At 37.8% G+C, this 13,690-nt stretch overlaps 1 protein-coding gene across 2 annotated transcripts in view; it reads left to right on the top strand.

Annotated features, from left to right (window-relative positions):
* FBXL5 (F-box and leucine rich repeat protein 5) overlaps window positions 1-13,690 on the top strand; it is a 37,670-nt gene that overhangs the window by 14,858 nt on the left and 9,122 nt on the right. For both annotated transcript variants that reach the window (XM_032686813.1, XM_032686812.1), the window contains exons 3-9: window positions 1,325-1,420; window positions 2,206-2,389; window positions 4,534-4,716; window positions 7,081-7,206; window positions 7,901-8,049; window positions 8,247-8,329; window positions 10,181-10,903. In XM_032686813.1, coding sequence (XP_032542704.1) covers window positions 1,325-1,420; window positions 2,206-2,389; window positions 4,534-4,716; window positions 7,081-7,206; window positions 7,901-8,049; window positions 8,247-8,329; window positions 10,181-10,903 — 1,544 coding nt within the window. The remainder of the gene's footprint in view (window positions 1-1,324; window positions 1,421-2,205; window positions 2,390-4,533; window positions 4,717-7,080; window positions 7,207-7,900; window positions 8,050-8,246; window positions 8,330-10,180; window positions 10,904-13,690) is intronic.

Raw genomic sequence — 13,690 nt, 5'->3', positions numbered from 1 at the left:
GTTGTATTATTGTCACAAATGGAGATGATTCCCAGACTTACAAAAAAAGCAGCATTGTTTGTTCTGTGAGTCATATACTCCTTCCAGTAATTTCTAGCTCAGTAATGCTGTTAATGTGCCAGTCCTCTAAAAACTCTAAATATTATTTCTCCAGCTGGCTTTTTTGACAGTGACTGAAAGTTGAGCTCTTCTCCAGTAGAATCCTACTTTAATTCTACCATGTCTTTCCCCTGGGATACCCAGCTCAGCAGCCCCTTCCTGTACTGTAAGAACTGTAGTCTCCAGTAGTAATTTAAGATCTCATGTTACATTTCTAGTATGTGTGCTCTGAATTTTCAGTAAGATAAATACTAAATATGCAGTTGATTGATTTCATTTTCCCATCTAAGATTTATCTGGTTTCCATTAATGAATCAGAAAATGAAGGAAAGGGAAAGAGAAGGGAAATTTAACTCTTGGCTTTGTGTTACACCTTCTCTAATAGGATGCAAGTTACTTGACTTCTTAAGTGTGCAAAATCAGATTTCTTATATGTGAACTATTCAACTATTTTTAGGGTGTGATTAGTTCAATTTAAACTGATGACTTAAGCTTTTCTCTGTAATAGTCAGGGTTTCTTGGTGTTGTAGAAGTTTGAAAAGAAAAACTTACAGCATTTACTGTAAGAGTTACAAGGAACTTCAATATGTTGCAATTACTGGGCAGACTTCAGAGCCAGCTTCTTATTACTGGCACAGAGAACAAGCTAACAAACTGATAGATGAGGTTGGTCTAACTTAAGTGTTTAAAAATCAGTTACTTTATTTGAGAGTTCTTTTAATTTCCAAGGTAAATATCTATACATGTCTGACTATAAATTCCAATTATAATTTGGAAGGTAGAATTTTAAAATAACTAATGTGAAATGCATTCAATTAAAAGGTGAAGTAGAATTTCACTCTAAAATGTATCCCAGAATAATTCTTATGCAAACCATGCAAATACTTAAATTAGTCAGTTACTACTTTGAACTTTGTGTGAGACTGTGAGATTGGCATATTTCAGTCTTTACTGTGAAGTAAAAATGGAAGTAGACAAATGAATCCATATATGCTAACAAAATAAATTGGAACCAGGCAGGAAGGGAATACTTTGCTCTGCCTATTAAGGGGCCAGTAGGGTCTGTCAGCTTCATAAGCGAACACATTCTTAACATGAAATAGAGCAAACATGCTGCATGCACGGGGAAGGCATAATGGGCTTTCCTTGGAAACTAGTTTATTTGACAGTTCAGTCCTTCAATGGATGAGATTGGACAATCATTAAATCTTTGCTTTCTTCTCAGAATGAATATGAACAGCTAAACTATGCGAAACAGCTGAAGGAGAGGTTGGAAGCCTTTACCAGGGATTTCCTTCCTCATATGAAAGAGGAAGAGGAGGTAGGTAAAAATTTTCCTCAGATTTGATGATCTTCTTTGGGGTTTGGAATGACTGAATAGAGACAAAAGGCTTAGAGGTTCTTTTTTTTTCAGTTCTCTGTTTTTGTTGCTATGCTAATTTGCATTTAGGACTATGGTGTCATTGTAAGTTCCCTGACTGGAAAGTGACACATTCTGAAACCATGAATGTGTTGAAAGTTTATGATGAAATCCTGATTGTTTAAAAAACTGATAACAGAAGTCCACTGGGGCTGGGATTTGTTTGCAGCAAGTAGTTATTTAAAGGGATGTGTAGCAAAACTTGATTGAAAAGAGAGAGGTCCTGTAAACCAGTGCTTCATGACTCAAATTGGCACTCCCAAACAGCCTCTGACCTATATTTGAAACACAGACTAGTACTGCCAGTCTGATGATTTATGGGTATCCAAAAACTGGGAAACATCATCTTCCAAAGTCTGTCCAAGGGAAGTCTTTTCTCATGTTTTTCTTTCTTGCTGCTTTGCCTTCTGAGTGAGTACTCGATAAGTTACATAGGTTGAGCAGCTTTAATCACTTCCCTTTTCTGGTGGGGAAAACAGGTGAACAGCTTGTCTGATACTGTACAGTTATCTGTTGGCAAGCAAAGGGTTGGAATTCAGAACTTCCGTGGTCCTGTCCTTAGCTTCACTTAATGTATGACATGTTTTACTTTGAGAGAATTGGAACTGGACATTTTGTGTTGCTAGGTCTGTGTAATGTTATGTCTGTCAGCACCAGATTTTTTTTCCCTTTTTCCTTTGCTTTAGGTTTTTCAGCCAATGTTGATGGAATACTTTACTTATGAAGAACTAAAAGATATTAAGAAGAAAGTAATTGCACAGCACTGCTCACAGAAAGAGGCTGCAGAATTCAGAGGGTTTAGTAAGTGGAATCAAGCAGAAGAGCTTCAGAAGGTCTTCAAGTATTCTGTGGACGAGAAGGCAGATCAAGGTGAAGCATCTAATTAAAGTAATTTTCAAACTGCAGTTTTTATCTAAAAAACCACACCCATGACATAGCTAAAGTTATGTACGGGTAGATAGAATAGTTCTTATATGGGCATTTCTTCACACCAGTTTGAAACTTCAGGAACTTTACTGTTTGATACAAGCTTCTTGGCAGGTTGTTGTGTAGATAGTACTTCACTGTTTATCTGTTCTCTGCCTTCTCATGCTCCCTTCCTTCCCATGCTAATATTTGATACAATAAACAGACAGAAATTATAATTAGCTTCTAATTTTACGCTTCCATTGAAATTATATTTTCTATTTGCAGACCCTGCATTTCATTCCTGGAGTTCAGGATAGCTTTGTAAGCTTTTCTGTTGATGGTTTAATAATGCAGAATTGTTAGCCAAGTAACAATATTTCAAATTAGAAACAACTCACCTTCCCCACTCCATTACCTAACTTCCCTGGGCCTCTCAGGAATCGTTAAGAAATTGGGAATGAATCTGTGAAACGTGTGAATAGGTCAGATGAAATGTGTGCTCTGAAAGTGGATATTTATTTTGCATTCATCTCCAACTACCTTTCTGATGAAACTTAGAGTAAATGGGTAACTACCAAAGTACACTTCAGGCTCATTTTATGACTGCTGAATCAGTCTAAGTTGTCGGTATTTACAGTTTTCGCTCTTAACAAAGAAGAGTTAATGCCCCAAAGAAGGGGAATTAGTGTACCAAAAGTGTAATACTGAGATGTGAGACTGGTAAGTAGAGCAAGCTGTCATGAACTATGTGTGGTGTTGATAAGATGTGCTGTTCTCTTTAGAAAAAATGCGAAAAATTACTCTGTAATGAGATTTTTTTGATGAAGCTTGACTTCTGTGAACTACTCAACTGGTCATTTTCTGCCCTCCAGGTGAAACCTTCAGAAAAGATCATGGTCCATTCTGTGAAATACTGTTGATTCTTAACAGATGAATGTGACAGAAGTAGCCTTATGGCATTACTTGCTGTTAAGTCTAGCTGGAATAGTGGTTTTGGGACGGTAGTAATTCTGCAAAGGTTGTGTTTTAGAGGAGAGTATGTCTCTTGCATTCATTTTTTTAAAAAGGGAAGAAAATAACACAGCTTACAATTCCTGTACAGGTTTAAACTGCATTTTCATGCAAAATTCTCTGTAATTTAGCTGCAGCAACACGCTAGGTGTACAAATAAATATTGATTCACCAAGTGAAACTGTATTTAATTTCCAAAGTAGCAATAGCTTTTCGCGGGGTAAAGTTTACATTATGCTCTCTTTTGAAGCTTCTTTGCAAAAAGAAATTTGATGCTTGTCTCTCTGTAAAGTCTTAGGTACTCTAAAAGTAAAACTGTTAATTTTTGAAACTTACTATTTCTCAGGACTCCTGAAAACTCTTTTAGAAATATTTTTTCTCAAGGAAATCGTCTTGAAACAAAACATTAAAAATCTCTTAAAAGGACAAAAAAACTCAGTAACCAAAGCAGTGAATTTGTTACTTTACACAGTTTGCAGCTCTCTTTGTACTATGGTGATAAGGAAACTATTGGAAATGGTTCCTCCTGCTGTTACTACATTGAAGTAATAATTACAGTGGTCAGAAATAAAATATGAGACAGCTGCAAAGGGTTGAGCATGGACTTCTGGCTGTGTCCTAGTGGAGAGGTTGAGTGCTTTCAGTGGGAGTGGTCCCAGCTGGTAGGTTCCATGTGCTGGTACTGTTTCCTGGGAGTGTGGCAAACCAGGTACATGTATCATCTGTGACCGAAGGCTTTTTTTTTTTTTCTAAAGCATTTAACTTACAGTAGGTACTGCTTTTATCTTCCTGTAGCTGAGTAGCTGTAATTTACTTTTGTCCGGGGCTTTTTCGAACCCTTGGGAGGTCTGGGTTGGAATAAACGAGCTGGTTGAGAAAGTGGCAAACAGAAAATTGATCTATTGTTGCTGTTCAAGGTGTTATTACAGTGAAAGCTCTTTAAAGCTAAACTGATGCTTATCTTTTACCGAACAATTGATAAAATTTTTTAGACACACTTTTTTTTGATTGTCATAGTCAAAATGTGAGTTCCACTACTGTTATTTAAAGCTAGGAGGCTGTGCATCACTTAACACACACTTTCTGTATTTCAGAAACTGAAGTAACAGGGCACACCACAAATATTACTAATCTCCCTCCTGAAGTAATGGTGACCATTTTCAGTTACCTTAACCCCCAAGAGTTATGTCAGTGTAGTCAAGTAAGCACTGAATGGTCACAGTTGGCTAAAACTGGATCTCTCTGGAAACATCTTTACCCTGTTCGCTGGGCCAGAGGTAAGTTAAATTTCATTCTTTTGAAAGCACATCAATTATCAGCATTTCGCAGTCTATAAAGGAATATTTTAGAATAGGCTGTCACATACAATGAGCCTGACAGCTGAGCATGCTGGGTGTACCTTTCTGACAAGGATGGTGTCCTGAAACTTGAGTAAATGTTAAAAATCCCTAAAACATACTTCCATCTTGTACAATTTAGAAACTAGAAATTGTCATAGTTGTAACTCATGAGTAGATTTTGTATACAGACTGTTGCCTAGTTTTGTTGAGGTTTGTTTGCTTGTATGAATGCTAACAAGTGTATTCACTAGTACATTATCTGAATTATTTAAGAATCTAAGGAGTTTTGAGTTATAAATACTGCTGTTACACCTATATCAGTAAAATGATTTCATTAGGTTACTACGTAGAAATAGAATACTTAACTGTAGAATGGAAGTTTAAAATAAATGGATTTCTGATGTTTCCTCACAATCTAGTCTTACTTTTTATATTCAGACTTAAAACTGTATGAATGTTATTTTTCGTATGTATTCTTTATTTATATTACTTCAATAAATTCTACTCCAGGAAGGACTGTTTTTTTATAACTTTTGTTCCTCAGATTCTCCTATTAATTAAAATTTCATATTGAGAAGTTATGACCTTTGGAAAAGTACCCTTTCAAATAGACAGAATACTCTGTATTGTATTGAGGCCAGTTACGAGTCATCAGAGTGTATTTGTAGCTTTATGTCCATATTTATGTCAGTATTAAAGAATCACTGGAGTATGGCACTGCAGGCTTCACAATTGCTGCCATATCTGTATTTCAGTAAAAAGGAGACAATGTCTGCTGTTTAGTAAGTATTTTGTTTGCCTTTAAGATTTAAAGAGAGGAAGTTTTTTAGATACATAAAGGCTAAAAACTACCTTCTGGCCAAACCTTTTTGACTTCTAAAATCTGTACAAGGCAGAGAGGAATTAAATAACTTTTTGGCCTTAATTAATTTTTTTGGGTAAATCTTACTGAAGACAATAATTTGGTTCCCGACTTCCAAAAGTAGTTTCTGAGTTCAAATTCTTCAATTTTCATTTAAAACCCAGTTGGCTTGATAATTCAGTGCAGCACAAAAAAAAAAAAAATAATTGGCAGCTGCTTAAAGTGAGTGCTTCTAGACCTGGTTTTGGCACAACAGGAAGCTGGTCTCATGACGTACTGTCTGTTCTACTACAGTTGTTTGTGCAGGAGTGCTCTAAATTATGTGGAAGCTTCTCAAAAGAGATTTACTACCAGAGGGAGGTAAAAAACATAAAATTCTAGTTTTAGGTAGGCTTAGGTTGAATTTTTAACTTTTTCCACCTCCTAATACAGAGAGGGCTTCTGAGGCTTTTTATGTAATATAAAGATGGGTTAAACATGACAAACCTTACCAAAACCTTTCCCTTTACAGTTGGTTAACGGTCAGTTAGGATTTCATTGTCATTGTGTTGTTCATATAAGAAATTTTGTTCTTTTAGACACTGCTCAAGAGGAGTTGCTCTTCTTGCTTTAGGAAGAGTGGGGTCCTCTGCTCTGAGATAATAGAATAGGTGGTTTTGTTTTTAAACATGTCTGTATTGAGGGATGCAGCAAACATGCTTATCCTGGGCCCAACACTGCAATATACCCAAACTAGAAGTAAATTAATGCCTGTGCAGCAACTCTTGGGGAGAAGGGGTACCCTACCAGCTAAAACAGTGGAGCTGTTGCTGATCTTCACATTCATCCAGATGTTCTAAAAAATTATTGTGTAATGATTTGAGTCATATGTATGTTATAAAACATACATTAAGGACCTGTTGTAAGTAGGGTGCTTACAGAATTTGGGTTTCGTGATCTTGGAGTTGTCATGTGCAGTGACTAAAACCAGGCTAATAAAATACATTGTGGTTGACTGCATAATATGAGATTCCAGAGGAAAATGAAGATAAGTTCAACCAAGTGTTATCCTACAAGCTGATGGGTTAGTTTATATGCCAGAAAGAACTTCAGCACCTAGACAATCCAAATATTCCATGATTGTTTCTGTTATTTTTGTGATCGTATTGATCTCTGCTAAGCGAAAAAGGACAGCAGGCATGTCTCAGAATAGCATAATAGGCTGTGAGTTCTGTGATGGTACTGAAGCTGTTCCAGGAATATTGAAGCTTTAAGATATAGATCAGACAAAGAATTATGTCAAGGTTCAGTGCAACCTTAGTTGAGATGAATGCAAAATTCATTTATGTCTTCAAGTTAGATCACAGTATACTGAGAAGTTACCATTGCTATTTTCTGCTGTGATGAGAAATTTTGATTAACTTCTTTTTTCTTCTTTTTTTGGGGTATGGGGTGAGTAGGTGACTGGTATAGTGGTCCTGCGGCAGATATTGAGACAGAACCTGATGAGGAATGGGTGAAAAATAGAAAAGATGAAAGTCGTGCTTTCCAGGAATGGGATGAAGATGCTGATATAGATGAATCTGGTAGGTAAAATGGATTTTGGTGAATTGTTTTTTTCCCCGAAGATGATGTAGCTTTAAGAAATAAATGAGCTGAGTGGGAAAAAAAGGGGAATGGGTGTTGGTGGGAGAGAAGCAGGTAGCTGTTTTTAATGAGTGGAATTAATTTGTCTAGGAAAGAGCAAACTTGAGAGTAAGTAAAACAAGAGTTATGGGGATGTGTCTGGAGTTAAGGAAGTAAAAGCTAGGCTTAATCTCTTCAGGAGGTTTGGATGAATCATCTTGCATCCTAATGCATTCTAGGTTTAATTTAAAATTGGTCTTAAGCTGTTATATCACAGGATATGAAATGCCCTATGAATATAGTATTTCTGTAAAAGAACTCTGCCTGAGTCAGCCCTGAGCAATAAGTAATCCGCAGTAAATACTTCTTGAAGTCCTTTAATGGTAGTTTTCTTTTAAGACTCGTAGTGGTCTTGCTGTTGGAGTTAAACTCTTAAGGACTGTTAGAAAGATAAACATCTACTTTTTAAAGATGAGGCTTAAGTAGTCCATTGAGCTAGAATTCAGAAAAGGTTTAATATAAGATACTTTCTGAAACTTGTGCCTTTTTAAGCTTTCTTTAGTTTTCCAATAACTTGTTGGGTATAAGTTGGCAAGGTGAATTCCAAATGACTCCAAGTGTATTTAAATCTTTCTCTTTGGGTTTATTTTGCAGAAGAGGCAGCTGAAGATTCACTTGCCATTAATATAGCACAAATGGAAAAACGTTTACTTCATGGCTTAATTCATCATGTCCTCCCGCAAGTAGGCTCCTCAGTGAAGACGTTGGTATTGGCCTACAGTTCTGCAGTGTCCAGCAAAATGGTGTGTAATTTGAAACTGGCATTTAATAATTGACTGTGCAGCCCCTAATTAATAACCGATGTGCTTGAGTTCAAAACGCTTGAGTAGTGAACACGGGCTGCAATTCAAAAGACTGTTAATTTACATGTTGTCTCTTGACGCTGTGTGCAGCCTTACTGGCTTGTGTCTTTACTGATTGTTTTCCTTTCCTTTTTCAGGTTAGACAGATCTTGGAGCTTTGCCCCAACTTGGAATATTTGGATCTCACTCAAACTGATATTTCAGACTCTGTATTTGAAAGGTTAGATAATTGTTGTTTCCTTTAAAAAAAATGAATTGAGGGGTGGGAGAAACATCCAAACATATCTTAGTCTGTTGCCAATACGGAAAGAAACAGAAATTACATTCAGAAATCCCACATAACTAAGAACTAAACCAGAGTAACAAATCAATGAAACATCAAGTGAAACTTGTAACTTTGTAGTGGCCATTTAAAATGCTCTGTCTTCACTATTGGATGTTTTGTACCAGTCAATGTGTAGCTATCCATAACAATAATTGTGTGTTGTTCTAATATTAACAACAATTAACTTGAAATTGTCCATAGATTTTTACGGAGTCTCTCAATTAAGGTATTCTCTTGGTCTGATATAGCTGGTAGGGTTTGGAATACTGCTGTTTGAGACACTGATCAAATGGTACGCAAAGATTTAAGGCTTAGGTGTGGTGACTTCAGATTCCTGAGTTTTACTGAAGCTTGCGGAAATATCACTGATGTCAGGATGGTGCACGGATGTAGAACCTGCACCAATGGGTCTTACTGTGATATTGAGACTCTGGGTATTTTGGTGTTCTGCATTTACATCATGTAGTGCTCTCAAGCTTTATATGTGAACAACACAGAAAATTTTGCCAGCATGGGTGCTGGTAGCAACACTCTCTACGGCTTGTACAAGAAGTTTCAGTTGAAATAATAGCTTTATAGAATTTCTGGGGCTCAGAAATCAGTCTTTGTGAACTTTTATCAATATCTAGTGAAATTTACCTTACTTACCACTCCTCATACATCTGTACTTCCAACACTCCAATTTGTAACTCAGAAAATGCGTTTGTCTTGCTGTAAATATAAGTAATGGCTTATGGAAGGTAAATGATAGGTAACATTAGCTACAGACAGGTAAAGATCAGTTAAATCAGCTATATACTTTTTTAGCTAATGTAACAATAATACTGTAGATAAAATTTCTATTTCACTTGGAAAAGATAAGGCTGAAGGAGTGAGGTTTTGTTAGCAGGAAAACATCTGATCTCTATTTACTTATGGAATAATTAGTTTTGCACACAGAATGTGTTTCAGGAATCCATCTAGTCTTCCTGAAAGAAATGGGAAATGAGAGGAGGATATATGATCTAAGTACTCTGATCATTCAATATGTATAAAGAGCCAAGCTTGAGAAACTCAAAATACTAGAAATTACAACTGCTATGTAATATTCTCTCAGTGACCCCGTCCGGTTCCATCTCCTCTGGTCCATTTTCCCTCTCTCAGGCTCGACTGTCGTGACTTGCTGACGTCACCTGGGCTGGTTCAGGGGTTGGACTTGATGATCTCAGGGGTCTTTTCCAACCCAGTTGGTTCTATGATTCTATGATTCAGTTTAAAGTATTATCTCAGAAGTATTTTTTGGGGGATGGCTGTGAGTGAAATTTGCTAGTTCAGTATTTTCAGCCTTCTGAGAACTTAGCTGTGTCTAGTCACTTGGATATCTCCTGATAGCTTCTGTTGGATATAATGCAGTTGGAAATTGTTATGCATGTATTCAGTGCTTGCAGTCTGATCTGTTATTAAAATCTTTTTCAATGGCATATTTGGACTTCTTTTAAGTCTCAGTATATGGAGAAATACACGTTGTTACTGATTTATGATTGATTTCATATTTCTTTAGACATAATTTTTCTAGGCATATATACAGCACTTGGAGTATCAAATCTAACCATTCTGGGGTAGTTCCTTTAAATATTCTGTGAATTAATATAAGTATTTTACTTGTGAAATGTACTCTTGTATATTTAGCCTTAACAGCTGTTTCTGAACAAAACCTAAAGAAACCCCAACCACCAACAAACCAAACACTTCTTTTCCTGATTTCAGTTGGTCTTCAGTTGGCTATTGTCAAAATTTACGCCATCTTGATCTGTCTGGATGTGAAAAAATTACAGATGTGGCTATAGAGAGGATTTCCAGAGCACTGGGTATCATATCAACTCATTATACCAGAGGCATTCTGAAAAGCTGCAGAAACAGGAATGCTAAGTCTTCGTGGAAAAACAAAGAGATTACTCTGCAGACCAACCCGAAGTATAATTGTTTGCATGAAATCAGCGATGAAAACCTCATTGAGGGAGGAGGCAGTGAGCAGCATTGGACTAGACCTGACGGCTCAGAAAATTTTGATTCTGCTTATGTGTGGATGCTGGATGCAGATGATTTAGCTGACATTGAAGATGCTGCAGAGTGGAGACACAGAAATGTTGAAGGATTTTGTCTTATGGAACCAACATCCCATATTAATTGTTCTGCATCATGCTACAGTAGAGACATTTATGGGTTAAGGACTAGAGGGTGGCAGCAGCACTGTGCTTCTACTGACTTGATTTACTGCGGTCACTCGTTTTGTTGTGCTGGGACAGCACTAAGAACTATTCGAGCACTTCCAGAGTCCTCTGCACTGTGTAAAAAACCAATAAGGACTAAACAGTCAGAGAAAAAAGACTCTGCATACTCTGGGAGTGAAAAAACAGATGAAGAGACTGCACGAGTTCTTCAGTTTCTCAGTCTGTCAGGATGTTACCAGATCACAGACCGTGCTCTCAGGTGAGGAGACATTTTCAAGCTATTTTGCTGCATTATGTCTTTTTCTGATTTTATTTGTTGGGTCATTATGGGGTGAATCTGCCTGATTTCAGTAGAAACATTTTTATTGAAGAAACTCTGGCAAGTTTTAAGTGGTCTTTGCTTCTTAAAATATTTACAGTACTAGACTCCAGCTTTTCTCCAGCTTTTTTTTTGAGATTTAAGAACAATAAAATCTTTTAGATCTGTCTTCTGAAGTCAAGTATTTTTGTGAATTTGTTGTTCTAGGCATTATTAATGCTTATAGATTTGATCTTTAGTAATTTTTTGTTAGGAAATTGTGTTGATTCACCAATTTTTTTCATTATGCCTGTCAATACACTTGAAACTTTGTAAAACTGGAGTAATATCTTGTTTACCTCTCTGGATAATGACATAATTTATGGACAGACTGAATTGATCAGACGAGGTCAGTTGTATGAGGTTCAGTAAGACAAAGTGCCAAGGCCTGCGCATTCCCAGGCAGCGCTACAGGCTGGGGCAGAGTGGCTGGAAAACTGCCCTGTGGAAGAGGACCTGGGAGTGCTCGTCAACAGTGCCTGAATATGAGTCAGCAGCGTGTTCTGGTGGCCAAGAAGGCCAATGGCATCCTGCCTTGTATCAGAAATAGTGTGACCAGCAGGACCAGGGCAGTGATTTTCCCCCTGTACTGGTGAGCCCACACCTGGAGTACTGTGTCCAGTTTTGGGCCCTTTATGACAAGAAAGACACTGAGATACTGAAGCAAGTCCAGAGAAGGGCAGTGGAGCTGGTAAAGGATCTGGAGCACAAGTCTCATGGAGAGCTGTTGGTTGTTTAGCCTGGAGAAAGGAGGCTCAGGGCGACTTTCTCGTTCTCTACAGCTCTCTGAAAGAAGGTTGTAGCCAGATGAGACTTGGTCTCTTCTCAGGTAGCAAGAGGAACTGACTTCAAGTTGTGCCAGAGGATGTTTAGATTGGGTATTAGGAAAAATTTCTTCGCTGAAGGGGTTTTCAAGCCTTGGAAGAGGCTGCTCAGGGAAGTAGTGGAGTCACCATCCCTGGAGGTATTTAAAGGATGTATAGATATGGCACTTGGGTGGACTTGGCAGTGCTGAGTTAATGGTTAAACTTGATGATCTTAAGGGTCTTTTGCAACCCAAATGATCCTACAATAATTTTGTATGTGCAGAACATGTTAAATATGACTTCATATAACACTTAAAGGAGGAGATAAAATGTTTGACTTGAACATTAAGATGGCTTCAAGAGTTACAGAATTTCCTGTGTTTGATATTTGCCATTGATACTTTGTATTGCGTCAGAAAAATGTAGTTACTGCTTCATACTGAAATGGGATGAGGCTGAAGCACTTGCAGCCACCTTCTCAGGTGTGCTGCAGCACTTATGGCTAATTAAAGCTTCTGGGAGTGGGAAGACTTCAATCATACCTGTACTGTTAGCTGTAGTTAATTGAGAAATAATGTGAGGTCTTGCTGGCATTGATTTGTCTCTCCTGAGATTTTATCCCCATTTGATGTTCACTAGTACCAGCTGTTCAGATGTCTCCTGCAGTGGTTCTTCCTACTCTCTTTCACTCGCTATTGTTACTCTTGTTCTGAGTGAACTTCCGATATCTGTGCTTTGTGTTGGAGCTTGCTGCTCTTTGAGTGTTGAAGTGGACGAGTAATGTTGAGGTTTTTTTAGGTGCTGGTTAGGTTGTGCTGTGTATAGTTTGTTTGTTACTGATCTGGTTTTTCATGACTCAGTAATCTGGGACCAAAGAGATGTGGTCATTGAGTCATGGGAAGGGCTTAGTTGTGTTGCTGGTTTCCCATTGGTGCTTTTAGGGTAAGACAGTATTTAGAAGGTGACAACGTGCTGCAACCAAGTGCTTCTTGCAGTCACCAGATAGCTGGAGTCCCTGGGGAAAGATGATAAAACTTTCTAATATAAACACTTGCAAGTTCATAGAAAAGTTGTTACCTCATAGCTGGTTTTGTGGTCAGCAGTTCTACTTCTGCCTGCTGACAGGAGAAACTTGTACAGTGATGCTCTGAAGGCATTTCCAGTTTTATGTCCTGGTTTGAATCTGCAGTTTGGTGATTCAAACCTGGTGTTTTTTTCAGGCAGGGAAGCTTGTTTCTACTTGAACTTGTGCTGGCTGCTCTGTGAGGTCCCAGAGAAATGAGCAGGCTAACTTGGAGTATTTGCTCAGGTGTGGTACGTCCATGTGCCTATTGCATCAGCAGCCAAATTCTCTTGCACTTGAAGTAAAAATAGAGAATTCCACTTAAATAATAAGGTGTGTTGGCAGAGAGCAGCTCTGCTATCAGTCCTAGGAAAACACAAATTTGGATTCCAAAATAACTTTAACCAAAAAAAAAGTCAGACTTTGGGAAGTGTAATGCACCAAACTTGGGGGTGTCATGTTTTTAGGGTGAGATGAGGAATATACATCACCTAGGAAGACCTGCCTAAATCAGTGGTGATTTGGAGAAGAATGGCTTGGTAGTTTTTTGAAATGGTTGTCTCTGGTGTCATTCATAAAAAAGGGATTAACCATTTAAGTCTGTCAGAAGGAATTGTTAGTTTCTAGAGAAATCAGTTCATTTTTCAGATATGTTATGCAGCTTCCAGGGTGATCTCCCTATATAGGGTAGAGAAACTGGCAGATTTAAATTTACTTGGTTTATTAGAGGTGTGTTTTTTGTTACAAGGTGCAATTAGGTCTGTGACTGGGTGATGCAGTGGAGTACTTGTCAGTCTAGTGCTGTGCGGGCTCTTAACA

Source organism: Chiroxiphia lanceolata, chromosome 4 (genome assembly GCF_009829145.1).
Source record: "Chiroxiphia lanceolata isolate bChiLan1 chromosome 4, bChiLan1.pri, whole genome shotgun sequence".
Taxonomy (NCBI): Eukaryota; Metazoa; Chordata; class Aves; order Passeriformes; family Pipridae; genus Chiroxiphia; species Chiroxiphia lanceolata.
Note: the sequence above shows the minus strand (reverse complement) of the source record. Positions and strands in the feature narration are given on the sequence as shown.